This window comes from Sphaerodactylus townsendi, linkage group LG01, assembly GCF_021028975.2.
Source record: "Sphaerodactylus townsendi isolate TG3544 linkage group LG01, MPM_Stown_v2.3, whole genome shotgun sequence".
NCBI classification, from domain to species: Eukaryota; Metazoa; Chordata; class Lepidosauria; order Squamata; family Sphaerodactylidae; genus Sphaerodactylus; species Sphaerodactylus townsendi.
Window position 1 is genome coordinate 84,670,963 of NC_059425.1, and position 19,068 is coordinate 84,690,030.

Genomic DNA, 19,068 nt, shown 5'->3' on the forward strand with positions numbered 1-19,068 from the left:
ATGCAAGTAAAACATTAGGAGCAAACTTTACCAGCCTATGACCATATAGCCTGGAAAAACGACCTAGTCAGTTGATTCCACCCATGAAAGCTTTTGTCAAAACAAGAACATGTTATTGGTAAGATCAGTATTTCCAGTCTGCAATTTTCATATGATGATGTTCAGGCTTGGCTATGCAGAGTTTTTCCTTATATATAAAGTATAAAGTAGATGTTTCAGTTGATCAGAACACTCTGAAAAGCAAAGAGATTTGTACATTATTGTATTTGGCTCACATTTTAGACATATTTTGGAATGGATGTGTCTGCTGTTGAAGATCCAGTTCAAAGAAGAGCATTAGAGACTATGATAAAAACATATGGACAAACACCTCGCCAGCTGTTCCACACTGCACATGTCAGTAGGCCTGGATCCAGACTTATTATGGAAGGGGAGCTGCCTGCTGCCATGGGATTATTAGTGCAGTTTGCTTTCAGAGAAACAAGGGAACATACAAGAGAGGTCATATATCCGGTATGTTAATATAACTCAAAAGCTATTTAGATTAATTCATATCAATTTTAATGGCCTCTGCAGTGTGATGTCTATTTCAAAAGAGAAGAATGTGTTCTGAATATATTTTTTCATCATTTATTTAATGCTGAATCGGTATTCTCTGCTTTTGCTTCCTTCAAAAAATCTTATCTTTATTGTTCCTCTTGGGAAAATAGAAAGTTTTATCTGACCAGGAATTTCTCTTCTTTCTAAAGCTTCTGCCAAAGTATGTGTAGAGACTGGGATTTAATTTCCATCTGCTGTTTCCCACAACTCTGTGTTCTCTTTAAAGTAGACCCTTTTGTTGGAATATATGGCACCAAATAAATATTTTAGTTTGGGAGCTTATTAAATGTAATGCCCATAGGTTTTTTTTCTGTACAAAGGCCTATCAACCAGAGGTGGGATTCAGATGGTTCACAACAGTTCGGTAGAACCTATACCTAATTTTTCCTTTAGTTCGGAAAACTAAAAAAAGCTGCCTCTCAGTGCTCAAGGCTCAGCAGGTTGCCCCCCTGAAACTTATCCCTGTTCCTTCTGGCCTAGGCCAGTAGGAGCTGAGGGTGCACACTTCACAGGCAACAGCAGAGAGTGTAGAGGCTTGCGTGCTGAGAGAAAAGGAAGAGGAGGAGTGGTACTGGAATGTTAAGGGGTGGGAAGGGAATGAGGCATAGATGCCAAAACACTGACCACAGAAATGAGAGGGGAATAGAAGCAGGGCCCTTTCCCAACTCCATGCTCAGGAGGAGAGCAGGGAAATTTACACTTTGAGGGAACTGCCTGCTGCCAAGGTCTCCAATAGTCTGCAATAGGCCAGCCCATAAGGTGCACACAGAAAGTGTCCTTGGACTTTGAACAGACCTGGGATTACAGCCTTTTAGTAGAGAATATGTTTGATCTTTTCATTACAATGGGAGTTATTTTTCAAAAAGTTTTCTTTAGCTGCCTTTAGCTGTTCAGATGAGATCTCTTCATCCAGGCTGACCATGGCAAATGCAGAAACTGAAATATTGAGAGAAAGGCTATTGGGGGTGTGGAGAAATGGCTTCCCTCCTCCCTTTTCTCTCTCTCCCCCCCACCCCCCCCCCACTTTCTCCAACCAGGCATCCTAGGACTCAGATTGGAGTGCAGAAAATGCGGTGTGCCTGGCAACACTGGTAGAGGGCGCCAAAAGGGGTGGTATTATAAAAAAACAGGCAGAAACCTGGGAGAGGGTTCTTTGGTTCTCTGGCTGTCTGCTGTTCTTTGTTGTTAAGAGAGAAGGTCTCTGGAGGCAGCGGCCATGTTTCCAGGCTGTGTTCTCAGCCTAGAGATGTGAGCTCTCCGTGAGTGGTAACTGTTTAAGCTGAGGACCTACTCTGCTTTTGAACATCTAGTAGGCAGGGTACGTGTTAGAGAAAGGGAAAGGGAATTTGCTGTTTGTCTCCTTTTATTTGTTTTTCCTTGCGTTATCTCGTGCGTTGCCAAAGAGTTCTTATGATTGTTTTCTGTTAATAAATACTTATTTTTCAAACCTTACAAAAGTTCTCTGTACCATGTATGTCCCCCTGGTCTGGGACACACTGTGTGAATAAGAAACTGAGGCAGAGGCCTTGTAACCGGGAAAGGAAGCTGGGAAATCCTGGTCTTTCCCAGTGGGCAGTCCTCAAAGGATCAGGTGGTAGCAGCATACCCTAGGAGAAAGATAGCCCTCCCCAAGGGAAAGTTGAGAACCCCTGGGAGAGTGCAGAGCGCGAAATAGGGCCTGCCAGCCATAAGCAAGCCCGTTTCGCCACAGGGGGATATGTAGTGGCAATGCAAAGCAACAAGAATTAGAAAAGTAGATTCATTAGTCTTTTCACTTAGTACTTGACAGACCACTGCTATGGGTATCAGTTGATTTCCATGTAGGACAGTCTGGCGCTGCAGTTCCATTCAAAATTAGATAGATAACGCAAGGTCCTAAAGTCAGGAGTCCACAGAGCAAGCACCAGCATGAAAAAGTTTGAAACAGCATTTCATGAATTCTCCATTAAATGAGTGTGAACTCATTTTTGGTTCTGTAGAAAACACAGACCCCTCTCATACTGTGAGCCACATTAATACTAATTAAAATTTGGGAATAAAGTTGTGCCCTATCATGACAGATCTTGATGCCACAGAGTAGGAGGAAGCACATTTAGGGCTGCATTTCAAGTCCTAAATGAAACTGATGCCCCCCCTTAGTCATTCAGTGAATAAGGTTTTCTTTGGTTCAAAACTACTGCAGAGATACAGAATTTTGTGCCTTTTAATAATTTTAAAAAGACTTACAAGCTGAATTTATAAATGGCTAATTTAATTGTACTTTTTCGTTCACCCTGCTGTAATTTCTTAAACCAAAATAGTACTCCTCCGGTTTTCTATACCATGTTTGTGTCATTCTCAGAAATGTTATCTTTTTTTCTAAGGTTGCAAATGAAAATGCTAAATGAAATAGAGCCCAGATATATTCTGAAGGAGCTATGCTGTTTATATTCCTGGTTGGAAGCTTGCCTTTTAGCTCAGAGTTCTCTCATCTTCTTTCACTCAGTTGCCTGCTTGTCTTTCTAAAAAGGAAATTCTATAATACTTTCAAGCCGGAGGATTAATTTCCTATATGGTGCTTTAACAATTGTTATTCTTCTAAATTTCAGATAAACTCCAATGCTAGTATGTTTTTATCCAGAATGCCTGATGATCTGCTCAGAAAAATTATCATATTAATCTGATGTGATCTACCATTAGGAAACTTATAGTCTATGTTGCCTCCTTCCCCACCAATAGTTGTCTGGTCTTTTTTAGTCAATGGAGTTAACTCTTTCTGTAAAGCTAGTATATGAAATGCAACTCTCTTCAGCTTTGCATTGCAAGAAAACTTATAACCTGGACTTTTAAAAATGCATTCCTAACAGGTGTTTCATGTCTCTGTTATAGAGCCCTTTGCCTTGGATCAAAGGCTTAAAATGGGGAGAGTATGTAGGTTCCCCAAGTTCCCCAGATCCTGTTGTCTGCTTCAGCCAGCCACATGGTGAGAGGTTTGGTTCCCTGCAGGCTCTGCCAACTAGAGCTGTTTGTGGTTTGTCCCGAAAATTCTGTCTTCTTATGATCTATAGCAAAGAGCAAGGTAAGGATGCATGGTCCCTTCAACAGCACTAGTTATCATGAAGCCAACTTGACAAGCTATTAAACAGCTAACTTGTCCAGTCTTTCACTTAGATTATAGGTAATATAATATTGAGGCTTGACTCTTCCATTACTTAGTTGAAATCATGTCATGATTCCCAGACAGAATAGAAGCAGCATTGTGTGGAAAGAGTTAGCTCCTGCATGAATTGCAACTATTTTAATCATCCACATAACTGTCCAAAACTAAATTATTAGTTGGCATGGTAAGGATTTCATTGGTTGGATTTCATGGTAAGGATTTCAAGGCATACATTGAAAATGCTGGGGGGAAGAATTAGGACTAATAAAAGGAAGCACTTCTTCATGCAACGTGTGATTGGTGTTTGGAATATGCTGCCACAGGAGTTGGTGATGGCCACTAACCTGGATAGCTTTAAAAAGGGCTTGGACAGATTTATGGAGGAGAAGTCAATCTATGGCTACCAATCTTGATCCTCCTTGATCTGAGATTGCAAATGCCTTAGCAGACCAGGTGCTCGGAAGCAGCAGCAGCAGAAGGCCATTGCTTTCACATCCTGCACGTGAGCTCCCAAAGGCACCTGGTGGGCCACTGCGAGTAGCAGAATGCTGGACTAGATGGACTCTGGTCTGATCCAGCAGGCTAGTTCTTATGTTCTTATGATTTCAATAAAGCACTTGACAAGGTCCCCCATAATATACTTGTAAAAAACCTAGTAAAATGCGGATTAGACCTTGCTGATGTTAGGTAAATTTGTAATTGGTTGACTGACCAAACCCAAAGGGTGCTCACCAATGACTCCTCTTCATCCTGGAGAGAAGTGAGGTGCTGCAGGGTTTTGTCCTGGACCCAGTGCTGTTCTGTGTTTTTATAAATGACTTGGATGATGAAATAGGGCAGTGGTGGCGAACCTGTGGCACTCCAGATGTTCATGGACTACAATTCCCATCAGCCCCTGCCAACATGGCCAGTTGGGTTAAAATTCAAAGTGACCTTGACAGGTTAGAGAGCCAGGACAAAGCTAACACAGTGAATTTCAGCAGGAGCAATGTAAGGTATTACACTTAGGCAGAAAAAAATGAAATGCACAAATATAAGATGGACAATACCTGACTTGACAACAGTACATAAGGGATCTGGAAGTCTTAGTAGAACACAAACTGAACATGAGTCAACAGTGTGATGTGGCAGCTAAGCCAGTGTGATTCTGAGCTGCATCAATAAGAGTATAGTGTCTAGATCACAGCAAGTAATAGTACCACTACCATGTTTCCCTGAAAATGAGACAGGGTCTTATATTAATTTTTGCTCCAAAAGATGCGTTAGGGCTTATTTTCAGGGGATGTCTTATTTTTTTCCCATGATTTTGCACCCCCCAAATGACCAGATTAGCTGCGCCAGAAAATCTGTAACTAGGGCTTATTTTTGGAGTAGGGCTTATATTTCAAGGATCCTCTAAAAATCCCAAAAAAATCATGCTAGGGCTTATTTTCGGGAAAACAGGGTATATTCTGTGTTGGTCAGATCTCCCCTGGTATACTGTGTCCAGTTCTCGGCCCTACAATTTCAGAAGGATGTTGACAAACTAGAGTATGTCTAGAGGAGGGCAGTCAAAACAATTAAAGGTCTGGAATTCATGCTCTATTATGAGGAGAGACTTAGGGACCTGGGTATGTTTAGTCGAGAAGAGAAGGTTAAGGGGTGGCATGATAGCCATGTTTAAATATTCAAAGGGATGTCATGTTGAAGAGGGAGCAAGCTTGTTTTCTACTGCTCCAGAGACTAGGACAAGGAGTAATGGTTTCAAACTATGAGAAAAGAGTTTCCATCTAAACATTATGAAGAACTTCCTGATGTTATGGTCTATTTGACAGTGGAATACGCTGCCTTGGAGAGTAATGGAGTCTCCTTCTTTGGAGGTTTTTAAACATGCTGAATGGTCATCTGTTGGGAGTGCTTTGCTTGTCTGTTCCTGCATAGCAGAGGGTTGGACTAGATGGCCCTTGTGGATCCCTCCAACTCTATGACCATATGTGCTGGACATGCAAAAAAGATTTTTTAAAAACAGTGGACAGAAACACATGCTGAAATCCAGAAATCCTAAATTAATCTCTGTGTGCTGGTTATTTCTTGTTGCCAGATTCCCACATCCTTGGAAGTCTCTGCAGCAGCTGCATTGTTCTGAAAATGTCTGAATTGGTCCTTGTAGTCTGGTTTAGCAAGGATTATGATTGTGGAAATCATGTGCAGATGCATACGCAGTAAATCTAATACAGTGTATTGTACTATTTACAAAGAAGTCTAAGAATTTCTGTTCTGTAACAGTCTCACACTCATGAATACGCAAAATACCCTCTGTATCACAAAACTTTAAAAGCAGATATGTCTGATGATTTATATAGAGTTGTAAAAGATTTAACTGCTGTCACCCATTGTTTAGACATTTTAGTCGCTATTCTAACAGTTAAAGATCAGTACATGTGTGCCTCTTCCTTTTTTATGTTTGTGAAATTGCATATGTGTTTACTGCAAGATCTAAATATCATCATTGTTGCTTTAGGTGTTAGAAGCATGCATAGTACAGATATACAGTGGTCAGCCATTCTGAGCTGGGGTTATGCCGATAATATTTTAAGATTGAAAAGCAAGCAGAGTGAGCCACCAGTGAATTTTATACAGAGCTCCCAGTTTCATCAGGTAAACTTCTCTTAATCTCCTAATTCAAGTTTTTATCTCTAGAAGGCAGTTAGAAAAAAATCCAGCGAGATGCCTGGTTTATCAAAAAGTTCTGTGACACCAAAAACTGACATTTTTATTGTGAAATAATGTTCATGGTCTAGAAGTCACCATCTGATGTTTGAAGCATTACCTCAAAGCAGAAGATGTACCTGTCCCAGACATGCTGAACCTCTTTAGTTTTTTGGCCTTTTGACTTCACTTTTTTAAAAACTCAGTTTGCTTAATTTATAATCCACCTTTTTCAAAGCCTGTGTGTACATATATGCACCAACTGAGGATAACACCATGCATGTGTTAGGCATTTAAAGCGTGTGTCATCAGAATTGTTGCCCTGTATGGTACCTAAACACTAATGTGTGAAAAAAGAGCTTTCAGAGTTCTCATTCCCCCTTCCCCTCAAACTATGAAGCTGTCTTGTATCAGATCAAATCACTGGTCCCTCAGGTGGTGAGCTTCTAAAAAAACTTACACCTAAGGAAGTACAATCACATGCAGAAGAATTCATTGCAGAGTTAGTACAGTCTATGTTACTTGAAATCAGTGAGTTTGTACTGAAATAATTCTGCACAGGATTACTGTGTGCGGTGTAGTGGTTAAAGTCTTGGTCTAGGGGACCCAGGTTCAAATCCCTTCTTCACCATGGAGGCTTACTGAGAGGAAGGAGAAATCCACATTGGGTCTTTGTTGGGAAGAAACACAGGGTATAAATGGAGTAAATGAATTTTAACAAACTATAGAATATATACAGGATGGTTGATACTAAAACTGTTGTGTTAGTCCATATAACTTGTCTTGAGAGCTTTTTGTGTCTGATATATTCTGTTTCAAACATCTTTCTTTTTTCTAAGGTTACAAGTTGTGCCTGGGTCCCAGACAGCTGTCAACTTTTTACTGGCAGCCGATGTGGTGTCATCACAGCATATATGAACAGATTCACTAGTAGTACAGTAAGTAAATGGGATGAAATATGATGTGTAAAAATATCTGGCTGTAATAGGCTGTATTCAGTGATTTTTCTTCTGTGCTATAATTTTTTTTAATAAAAGGAGAAATCTCTACTAGATCTGCCCTCCTAGTCAAATTAATTTTCTGGAAGGACTCCAGAAAAGTATTTTAATGTGTTGTCGAAGGCTTTCATGGCTGAAATCACTTGGGTGTTGTATGGTTCCCAGGCTGTATGGCCATGTTCTAGTAGCATTTTCTCCTGACATTTCGCCTGCATCTGTGGCTGGCATCTTCAGAGGATCCTCTGAAGATGTCAGCCACAGATGCACAGATGCCAGCCACAGATGCAGGCGAAACATCAGGAGAAAATGCTACTAGAACACGGCCATACAGCCCGGAAACTACACAATATCCCAATAGTATTTTAACTTTCTTACAGTCCCAATATATTGTCAGCTTTTCTTTTTAGCCTGGGTAAATGCATAACTTTTGGCAAAAACAGTGGACCACTGCGCTTTAGTGCCCCAAGTCCAGAGATTCTGTCCATGCAGAAGAGTGTTAACTCACTTTTCCTTTAGTGATCGTTTATATTCTGTTCAGAGGGCTTGCTTTTTAACACCTCAGATTGCTAAGTTTCCTGTCTGTTCACCTTTTATTTCTTTTGGCTGGTAGTGATAAGAGAGTGACACTATCTGTAGTTAAATTTATTATTTCTACTGTTAAATTAGGAACTTGTATGTGTTACCTAACCACAGATTGAACATTTTTATTTGTTTATGTATTTAAATATTTAATATTTAATAAATTGGAACTTTTTAAAAAATTTGCCCAAGTTTTTTGGCACATACATGCTGAATTTTCTGAACAGGAACAGACATGTATTATTTCATTCTTTGTATGTGAACATTAAGTTCTCAAGTAGGCATACAATCAACTTGGGAGGCCTAGCTTTTTTCCCAATGAAATTCTTAAGAAGTGGTATGTGGAGGTTTTTTCTCCCATTTATAATAATTAGCCCACACATTCATCATCACAACTCTTGGCTGTTAAAATTTGAAAAAAGAATATTTAGTGTCTATCATTAATACAGATCTTCACTGTATAAAGATCTAACACATTCTATTTGAAGCTGCCCTTATAAAAACAACTCCGAGACTTCAGTTAACACAGAGAGCCTTTCTGCACATGCAGAATAATGCACTCTCAATCCACTTTCAATGCACTTTGCAGCTGGATTTTACTGTGCAGAATAGCAAAATCCATTTGCAAACAGCTGTGAAAATGGCTTGAAAGTGCATTATTCTGCATGTGTGGAAGGAGCCAGAGAGTAACAGCACTTCTGTTAGCTAGAGTAAGCTGCTTATGCTACACCCATTCTGAAACATCTTCATTGATTACTTGTTTGTTTCAATTGAAGGTGCTGGTTGTTACCCTTAATGCCTTTTCACAGCCTGGGATACATGTACTTTAGGGACACTGTAAGTATGTGTGTGTACAATGTATATTTCTTACACACGCATGTCTGTGAGCCAGCTTCATTTCTTAGATCAACATCTCCTTGTTCCACTTCCTCAGGGAAAGCTGAAGCAGCTTCCGCCAACATATGGGCCTTTTCCAACTGCACCTCCAGTGTAACAGACTGGTTTTGACATTGGAAGATAGGAGCCTTTCTGTTCTGCTAACATTTTGAGAAGGCACGCAAGGCAATTCTGTTCAGGCAATCTTTCAGTTAATGGGGGACCAGGGGGGCTTTGATTTATGTACGTTGCTGTCACTTATTTGTTAAGAGTCTTATTGGTCGTGCTTTATTTATTATTGATTTAGTATTGATATTTTGACAGCCAGCTTGGGGAGAAACCACCATAACACAAAAAGTTGGGTGTCAGCATAACAACTGTGTCAAAACAGAAAAGCACTTTACGCTGTATAAGGCTCCCAGCACATTTTGTGGCAGCTCAGAGTATCGGCAGCAGATTGCAGTCCAGGGCGATATATGGGTTAAGTCCCTGGAGTCTACATTGTGGCAACCTTTGGAACTGTAATTTCTACAAGAGAGTGTTGCATACGTCAGGGGCCTTTGAGGTGCCTACAAGGTCGCATTTTTATCTGTGTGCCTGGCTACCTCAGTGGTTTAAAGTGTATTTGTGCTTGTGAAACTGGGTACCATAGTGGTGATGAAAGTTATTCAGCAGAAGTGGTGCTTTTTTTGAAGTGCTATTTAAGTTGTTTTTTGCCATCCTGGTTGATGTATATAGAGTTGCTAGATTTATGAATACATCATAGCAGAGAATTCATCCAAATTTTTCTCCATGGTTTTCTTGAAACTGTGATATAAGTTTACAGCTATGTGCTACAATCCTTGTACAGTGTAAAGAGTTCTACTGTTTTGACACAGTATGGGGAGAAAGGCAGGGTATACATCTTTCAATAAGTAAATTAATAAACACAAAACAGTAATGCTTAAAGTGCTCAAAATACATGTTTACAACCGGGGGCGGGGGGTATACACTCAACCTATAAATACATTCAACCTATAAATAAGTTTGCCATAAATATAAACATTCTCCTCACTGTTGCTTATGTGTCCCTCCATGGAACTAAACAATCTCTATAGGAGCCCCTGAGTGCTTTCAGTTCTACGTGGCTTCTGTATCTAGTCATCTGCCAGAGTGAGGCCATAAGGTGTGACAACATGCTCATATGCTCGCTACCATCTGTTCTGGTTTCTATTCCCAGCTAAGCAAAGGTGTAAGGGAGCAATTTGTTTCTGTTTAGTGCAAGAAACATCCAGCAAATACTACAATCTCATGTGAGAGTTACTAACATACTTGTACTGCAGGTCTAAGCATTTTTGATGCGTAGGTTTAACAAACTGTTCACATATACCTGAGAACAGGAAATCAGGGCAGCAGGGCTATTAATGAGCAGCTTTGTAGTCTAGCGAACACTGCTGCTGGAGCCTTCATGCATTTAGCAAAACGGCTTTTTGTCTGTCACCTTTTCCTTCTGTCCTTATCAACTTCTTTTACAGTGAAAATTCTTAATTAGTTCTGTGGCTGACACTTTTGAGAAGAAAAGGTGAAATGAAACAATAATATGTAGTTCTCAAATTTAGATTTACTCTTGCCAGTTTTGGGTTATTCGCCTTTCACGTCTTCAGTTGGACTGCACAGAGGATTTTTGCTGATGGAAATGGGTTGATTTTCACCAGTTCCTTCATCCTGATTCAGAACTCCTGCAGTTCCCAATACTGTTCCTTTGGATTCCCATCCCCCAGGAGAAGTGGAGGTTGGGGGGTATCACTGTGGCGTACAACAGAATGAGGTTGGCAAGGAAGTTGCACTCTGCTGATGAAAATCTTTCCATCAGCAGAAATCTTCAGCCAGATTCAAGCTATTTAATGTCTGTTTAAGTCAAGATCTTGACTGCCACTCAATATTGTGAACTCAGCAGCCAAAAATGAAATACTGATTTGGTAAAAGTGTTTCCTGAAGCCAAGACAGTTTATTTCCTGTTACACTTTTCTTCTGGCTATAATTTATTTTTAGGTGTGGCACTACAGAAGACTTGTAGAATGCTTAGGAAGCTGTGTGTGTGCAGCAAGACAGGCCACCTGTATCATTTCCTCTGTGTTAGTGCTTGTGTGAGAGATCTGAAGAAACTACCTTTCACAGCTAGCACCATACTATCAATTTTTGTTAGATGAGAATGCATTCTTAAAGATAAAGTGTTACCAATTGTTTAGCCTTGAGCAGTCCTGATATGCATTTTTGTAGTCAGTTGAGAATAAATGACAAAGAATAGAGTCAGATACACACAGTGATTCAAATTAAAAGTAATTGGTAAAACGCATACGCTTCCAGGATTACCCTTAATGTATTTGCAATACTGTGTCCCCCTTCTCCTGCTGTGTCCTTGAGTGAGTCCTTGAGCAAATAAGCATTATACTTAGGCAGAAAAAATGCAATACACAGATATAGGATGGGTGACACCTGCTTGACAACAGTACATATAAAATGGACCTGGGAGTCCTAGAAGACCACAAACTGAACATGAGTCAGCACTGTGATATGGCAACCAAGAAAGCCAATGCAATTCTGGGATGCATCAATAAGAGTATAGTGTCTAGATCGAGGGAAGTAATTGTACCACTCTACTCTGCATTGGTCAGACCTCACCTAGTGTATTATGTTCAGTTCTGGGCACCGCAATTTAAGGATATTGACAAGCTGGAACATGTCCAGAGGAGGGCAACCAAAATGGTAAAATGTGTGGAATCCATGCCCTACGAAGAGAGACTTAGGGGATGTTTAGTCTGGAGAAGCAAAAGTTAAGGGGGGGACATGATAGCTATGTTTAGATATTTGAAGGGGATGTCATGTTGAAGAGGGAGCAAGCTTGTTTTCTGCTGTCTCAGAGACTAGAACATGGAGTAATGGATTCAAGGTGCAGGAAAAGAGATTCAACCTAAACATTAGGAAGAACTTTCTGACTGTCAGGGCTGTTCGATAGTGGAATTCATTGCCTCGGAGAGTGATGGGAGTCTTTGAGGTTTTTACACAGAGGCTGAATTAACATATGTCGGGATGCTTTAATTGTATGTTCCTGCATGGCAGGGGATTGGACTTGATGGCCCTTGTAGTCTCTTCCAACTCTGTGGTTCTGTGAGTCTTAATTGTGATTTTGTTGCATTTCAGCCTTCTGAGATAGAAATGGAGTCTCAAATGCATCTGTATGGCCATACTGCAGAGATCACTACTTTGTTTGTCTGCAAGCCCTACAGTATAATGATAAGCGTAAGCAAAGATGGGACCTGCATTATATGGGATTTGAACAGGTACTGACATTTCTAGATTTTTCCTTCTTCCATCTCAACTACTACATTATCAAACTTAAAATATAATTTAGGATTGTTGTGTGTGTTCCAGTAACTGTACAAGTATGGTAGAAAAGCTCTAAAATGTATGTCTGTGTTTCACTCTTATAGCACTTAGCACGTTGGCACTACTTAAAAATATTAAAATCAGTTAATAACTCTGATTTTTTTTAAAAAATGTTGCTTTAAGAAAGCAATCTTTCTTAAGCAAGGTGGATGTTGTAAACTAATATTAAGATTGCTAAACTAATTCTTACAGGCTCTGCTATGTGCAAAGTCTTGCTGGGCATAAGAGTCCTGTGACAGCTGTGTCTGCAAGTGAAATGACAGGTGACATTGCAACAGTTTGTGATTCAGGTGGGTGTCTTATCAAAATCCAGCAAACTTAGCCTTGTAACTATCATAATCAAATGGAGCGGCTTGTCACATTTTCTGCATGTCTCTAGCATGTTGTGGTGTTTTGCACAAACCATCCTGGAAATAAGTCTGGTGCATAAAGTGTCAAGAAGTTCTTATAATACAAGAGTGTCTGCTTAGGTGAATCATGCTGTCATACTTTCTTCTTATATGTGCAGCTGAAAACAGTTTTCACCAATACAGAGAGTTATCTGCTGTGGCGGTTCCACAATATAGGAGGTGCAAAATTAGACTTCTATATTAATCCATCTTATGACGTTATGAGTGTGTGCATATCTTAGAACTGCAGAGAAATCTCCACTGGGATAAGAGCAAAGGAAGTCAGTATTCACTTCTACTGAAGACAAGTTGCCTTACCAGTGCAAATAACCAGAATAATGTCAGAAATACAACAGCAAGATCAGAAAGCATTTTGAATCTATTGATTAGTAGATTGTCCGATTGTTGTGTTGAGCCAAATCTTTGTTTCATTGGACAGGCAGGGTCTCATTTTCAGTTCACAGGTATGATCTTCTATTGTGGGCAAACACTAAGAGCGTAGAGGTTGAGGAGTATGCCAGATTGACCCAATAAAAAGGGACAGAACCAAGAGCCCCTTTGGCATGTCTGCCGCATCTTATATAAACTGAGGAGTTGCCATCAGTTCTTTTTTCCAGCTGCAAGCCATCACTTTTCATTGAATTTCACCCTGAAGGGATGCCTGACATTCAAATGTGGATTGAGGAGCTCTGGTGGGACAGAGTCCAGTGTGTACACATAGTGGACCTTAGAGTCCTTACCATTATGTTTATGCAAGTGCTTGGGTGAAATGAGAGCATATTGTGAATGCTGTGGAGATCAAGGGGGAAGGAGAGAGAGACTGATCTTGCAGCCTGTCAAAGATTTACCACTTTAATGAGCTCTTAAGGGACTTGAATTCTCTGATGTTAGCTGTGATCAGCTCTCTTATCCAAGAGATCAGAGTATCTTTCTATACTCTTACCTAATATATTGTATGATAAAATCTCTTAAGGGGGGAATGCACGCCGAAATTGCTTCTGTTAAAATTGCCTACTTCTTGTCTCCTGGTACTAAATAACATTCGGTTGCTGCCTTTTCTGAAATAATAGTGAACAGAACTGCACACAGTACGAAAGTTATTACTGGACTCAGAGGGGATGCTGTTAGATTAACAGAGAAGCCACCTAAATAACCCTAACATTTGAAATCTCCCAACATTTTCACTCTAACCTGGTAGAAACAGGCAAGATACAACAGCTCACTGTTACTGATCAGCTCAGTTAATGAAAAGAGCTTTGAACCAGGGCAAAGTGTCAGTTAATATTATTGACTTCTGAACCAAGCTAAGGGATGCTCTGGGAAAAGTTACCTTTTACCTTGGAAACTTAAAGAACAGAGCTTCTATCAAGATGCATCAAGTTCCAAGAAGGCTTGCTCAGTCACAGTTTTATAATCATACTCCCCACCACACTTGTGATCACATCATCTAGAAAGAGACAAAGAAAGTGTAAGATATGTGAAGCCAGTTCTACAATGTTAGACAGTGATACCATGGAATATTTGATTACTGCTTTATTAAATTAAAAGGCAAAATTGACCCTCCATGTTCAGAAACAATATAATTTTGATTTCCCAGTAATGAGGGCAGATGACAGTGAAGGACTATGACCATCATCACACCACGATTACAAGCTGTTTAGAGGTGTGTAGCTGGAGCCACAGTAATGATTTTTAAATTGGAATTTGACCTGATCAGCAGTGCAATTTTATTTCCTAGATATTTTGCCGTCTCAAATCAATTTTTTATTCTCAGTGATGAGTTTACAAATGAAAATAATAATAAAACTATTATGAAAAGAGCCACCATTGTACAGTGCCAAAACAGTACAATATAAAACCTTACCCACATATTGTTGAATGCTATGCAGACCATACAATGGCACAGATTTTAAAACCAGGTAGTAGGTTTAACGTTCCTCGTATTTGAATAGAAATTTTTAAAAGAGACATAAAGTTTGATGAGGTATCTCATTAGAGCACGACTCCCTAGAATCCATCTACCTCCCAATTTTTCATGTGTTTACAAGGAGTGAACAAAACCGAGCTGCAATGGCTCCTGCTCACTAACAGATAATCCAGTTTACGCTTATTATCCTTCCTACAGACCAGTTAACAAAGGGCCTATAGTTTCATTATGAAGCTTTTGGTAGATCATGTGTTTGGTAGAACAGGTGTTTGATTTTGTCAGTTTCCTTTAAAGGGCAGACAGAAAACCTTTTTTCATACAGAATTTTTAATATCTGCCTCCAAAACGAAGGCAAGGAATTACTTATAAGAATTACATTCTCCTTATGCCGTTGACTCCCAAAAAATAAAGATAGGTTGCCAGAGCAACCCTATATCTTACGTTGTCTGAAAATAAATGCCCAGGTGAAATTGTTAGGTCTGTTTGCCGCTCTGTGTTGGACACTCTTTAACTCTCTTGCCTGTTCAAGCTTCAATTTGTAGTAGTTTGTAAAATCAGTAACTAGAAACAAAGGCTGAGCTTCAGCTGAGGCTCCTCAAATGATGGAATATGCTTTCCATTCCTGAAACAGAAGTCCTGGACAAAGTTCCTAGACCAGGTGGATGGAAGGGACCATCTGTATATTGTGATTCTGGGAAGTAATGGAATTTACAACAGGGTTTAGAATCAGCTCAATTCAGATGGTCGTGAAGATGTAGGCTAAATTCCTGACAATCTGTCAGAAGCTGGGAGAGGACGGGGGTTTTCCCCTGTGTTATTAAAGTTAAGCTGTGGTGGCCATTTTATGACTGGCTGTTCCTCCTGCAGCAGCCATTTTGTGGTGTCCATTTTGTTTACTGTACGCACCATGCCAAGTCAGAATTCTAAATGTGCCCACAGGGTAAAAAAAGTCAGGGACCCCTACTCTACAGTATTAGAGACATGCTAAGAAATAAGGCCAGTCTCTAGAGACTTGCAGCAACCTATAAATAGGTTTTTAAAAATCCACACTTTCTACTAGATCTTTCTTTAGAAACACCTACACTGTATATTGAATCATTCCATTTTAGACACAGCGGAAACATCAATGCTATTTGCTACTATCCAGCTGTTATTAATGAACACTTTGATACAATCTGCATGCAGCCAAATTAGGGAGACACATACTAGAGGTTTACAAAATCATGCCCAGGGTAGAGAGTGTGGACATGGGGAGCTTTATTTCTCTTTCCCAAAATGCTTGAACTCGAGAGCATCCAGTGATGTTGATGGGCAAATACATTCAGACTGGCCAAAGAAAATATATACAATGAGTTATTAAAATGTAGAATTTGCTGCCAACGGCTATAGTGATGGCCGCAGGCATAGACAACTTTAAAAGGGGAGTTGGCATATTCATGGAGATTAGGTCTATCGGGCTACTAGCCATGGTGACTAGATGGAACCTGCACATTGAAAGGCACTTGACCTCTGAATCCCAGTACCAGGAGGCAACATCGGGTAGACCTCAGCCTTTATGTCCTGTTGGCCCTTTCTAGTAACTGGTTGGTCACTGTGTGAGACAGGAGGCTGGATTAGATGGATCACTGGTCTCATCCATCAGGGCTCATGTATTATGTATTATGTAATGTTGTAGTATCATGTTGGTGAGTTTTTTTTACTGGAATGGCCTTTTTGCATAGTGTGTTGCTTCATCATGTTGTAGATTTGATATGGCTCATGCAGTGATCTTTTGTATTTCAGTTGGAGGTGGCAGTGATCTCAGGCTTTGGACAGTGAATGGTGATCTTGTGGGGCATGTGCACTGCAGAGAGATTATATGCTCTGTTGCTTTCTCTAACCAGCCTGAAGGAGTCTCCATTAATGTGATTGCTGGAGGGCTAGAAAATGGAGTTGTAAGGTGAGCAGATATACCAGATAATCTTCCTTTTTAATATGTTCCTTGTAAAGTTACAGCATGCATATAGTGAAAATGTGTGCTATACTTTTATTTCCTAACATTTGTTCTTAAACTGTGAAAGGTTATTTCTGTAGAACAGTGGGAGCTACTTTCTTCATGGCTTTGATTTGGTTTTACAGCTAAATTACTGTATAAACTCGTGCTTCAAATGGAATGCCGTCATACAGGCTTGATTTTGTGTGTGTGTGTGTGAGAGAGAGAGAGAGAGAGAGAAGGGAAGACTTGTTACCTTAATGCCTGGTTATTGGCTTCCTAGAAATATGCACATGCAAGTGTTGAAATTGAGCTCCAGATTATGTGCCCTTTGGGTCTGATCCAGTAGGACAGTTCTTGAATACATGGTAGCCACCCAAAATATACATTTCTGCTATAGCAGTGCTAGCCATGCTTCTGAGGGCTTGTTTTGATTTTTCTGGGCTACTGCTTGAAGCACTATAAAATCCTGCTCAGAGGCAAAGCAGGATTTAAAACTGTGATTAGGTGGTCAGTGATAGTTCTACAATGCCACTTCCAAATCTGTAAAAAAAATATGATCTGTAAGTAAGATATGCATCATTTTATCTATCTTTTTAGGCTGTGGAGCACATGGGATTTGAAACCTGTACGGGAAATTACATTTCCTAAATCAAATAAACCGATTGTGAGGTAAACAAACAAAACTCTTCACTTTGTAGTATTTTCAACATTCTTTGTCATTAGAATTCACTTTACAGATAGTTTAGGCCCAAATTGAATGAGGCGCCGGAAGATCTATGGATGATTCTCCCAAGTAGATTTTGTTAATAGCCATTGGGCAATCCCCCATGTTTTGAATCTGGACCATTGCACTGCGTGTGGGAGGAAGCTGCAACTTTGAAGGTGAAATATGCAGGCAACCTGTATGCACCACCAGGTTAAACTGGAAATCTAACCCCTCTACTGTGCCACATCCTTTATCTGAATTAAGAAGCTAGTAGGGAAGGTAGTAACTGCTAATTGCCAGTAAAATATGCTTGGAAAAACCATTCATCGATCTCGCTGTGTTTCAATTAGATTGACCAACGATGGCACTTAAAACCTCTTTAATATTGTTGCCCACTTCCAAAGAGTTAGCTGATTCGACATTGTCTTACATACATCCCAGTAACTTTAGGAATAACGGTCTCCCTGTTTTGGGTAAGGAAGCATACTGGTGTATCTTTTCATAAAGCAAGACAGTGTTGATTCTTGTATTTTCCTTTGTGATGTAATAGCTGCTTTCATGTAGTCAGGTACTGTGCCACACTGGTAATGTTTGACATAGGAAGACCATGTGGAATGAGCAGATAACATGGTTGATTCCGTGCTTGTGTGTAAGACAAATAAATAGCTTCTCAGTCTTTTGGCTAAGATCAAATATAAAGCTAAACTGATTTCTGTAGCACAAGTTATTATATCTCCTCCCCCCCCCCCAATATATATCCGTAAACCTGTAAATGCACCCTATACCCTAAGATGGGGCAGTTATTTTTTTCTTCTTTTTAATTCTTTACAGCCTTACCTTTTCCTGTGATGGCCATCATTTGTACACAGCCAATAACGAAGGAACTGTCATAGCTTGGTGTCGCAAAGACCAACAGCGCTTGAAGCTCCCCATGTTCTATTCCTTCCTTAGCAGCTATGCAGCAGGCTGAGGGCTCTTCATCCTCCTCAATCTCAATTACTTTTGAAGCACTTTAAATCCAGAGTAGATTATAGCCCTCTCTGGTTTAACTGGATTTTGAAATGCCATTGAACATCTTTCTGACATGTGAGTAGATAAGAGATGCATCAGTGAAAAGCTGCTTTGTACGCTCATGCACCAAATTTTTCAGCCATATCATGGTTATAGGGAAGTTCTGGTCCTGTGTCTTTTGGTGCCAGCAGAGTAGTAGATTTGCTTATCAAGAAGTCTAAATGCTGCAACATATAATGTAAAAATGTTTTTATGGATTGTTTCATGGACCCCCCATATGACTTTTGCTCCTTTGTGTTGTACAAATAAAATAGCATTAAAATACTTCAAAGGTTAATTTTTTAAAAAGGAAATGGTAGTGTTTGTGTGTAACTTATTGGTATATGGTTATATACCTTACTCAAGGAAAAATGCAACTTCCATCACAGTTTTTAAAATCCTTCACATAATCAAGGACTCAAAACTGCTTTTTTGGTGAAGCAAATTAACTCAGTAGGTGCTTTTGCACCAACAGTGTTCAAATACGAGAAGTATAATTCTATGAAATGTGATGCTCCATACTTGGTTGCCTTTGTAATTTATAACAGTGTTAGTTCATAATGGGTTATAGTAAAAACTGTGACAATACGAAACCATAGTCAAAACAGATTTTTAGAATAATTAAAAATGAAAGGATATGGAACACGGTCTGAAGCTGGGAGAATTTTAAAAATTGCAGTTTACATATGAGATGTCAAGAAACAAATGTACTTTC

At 39.7% G+C, this 19,068-nt stretch overlaps 1 protein-coding gene across 1 annotated transcript in view; it reads left to right on the forward strand.

The window, feature by feature from the left end:
• The window catches only part of LYST (lysosomal trafficking regulator), a 107,286-nt gene extending 88,635 nt beyond the window's left edge, over positions 1-18,651 (forward strand). Inside the window, 9 exon segments of the mRNA XM_048485770.1 lie at positions 283-513; positions 3,469-3,658; positions 6,240-6,376; positions 7,267-7,365; positions 12,061-12,200; positions 12,499-12,596; positions 16,405-16,561; positions 17,195-17,266; positions 18,135-18,651. Of these exon segments, the coding sequence (XP_048341727.1) occupies positions 283-513; positions 3,469-3,658; positions 6,240-6,376; positions 7,267-7,365; positions 12,061-12,200; positions 12,499-12,596; positions 16,405-16,561; positions 17,195-17,266; positions 18,135-18,273 (1,263 nt within the window). The 3' untranslated portion in view covers positions 18,274-18,651.
• The last annotated feature ends 417 nt before the right edge of the window (positions 18,652-19,068 follow it).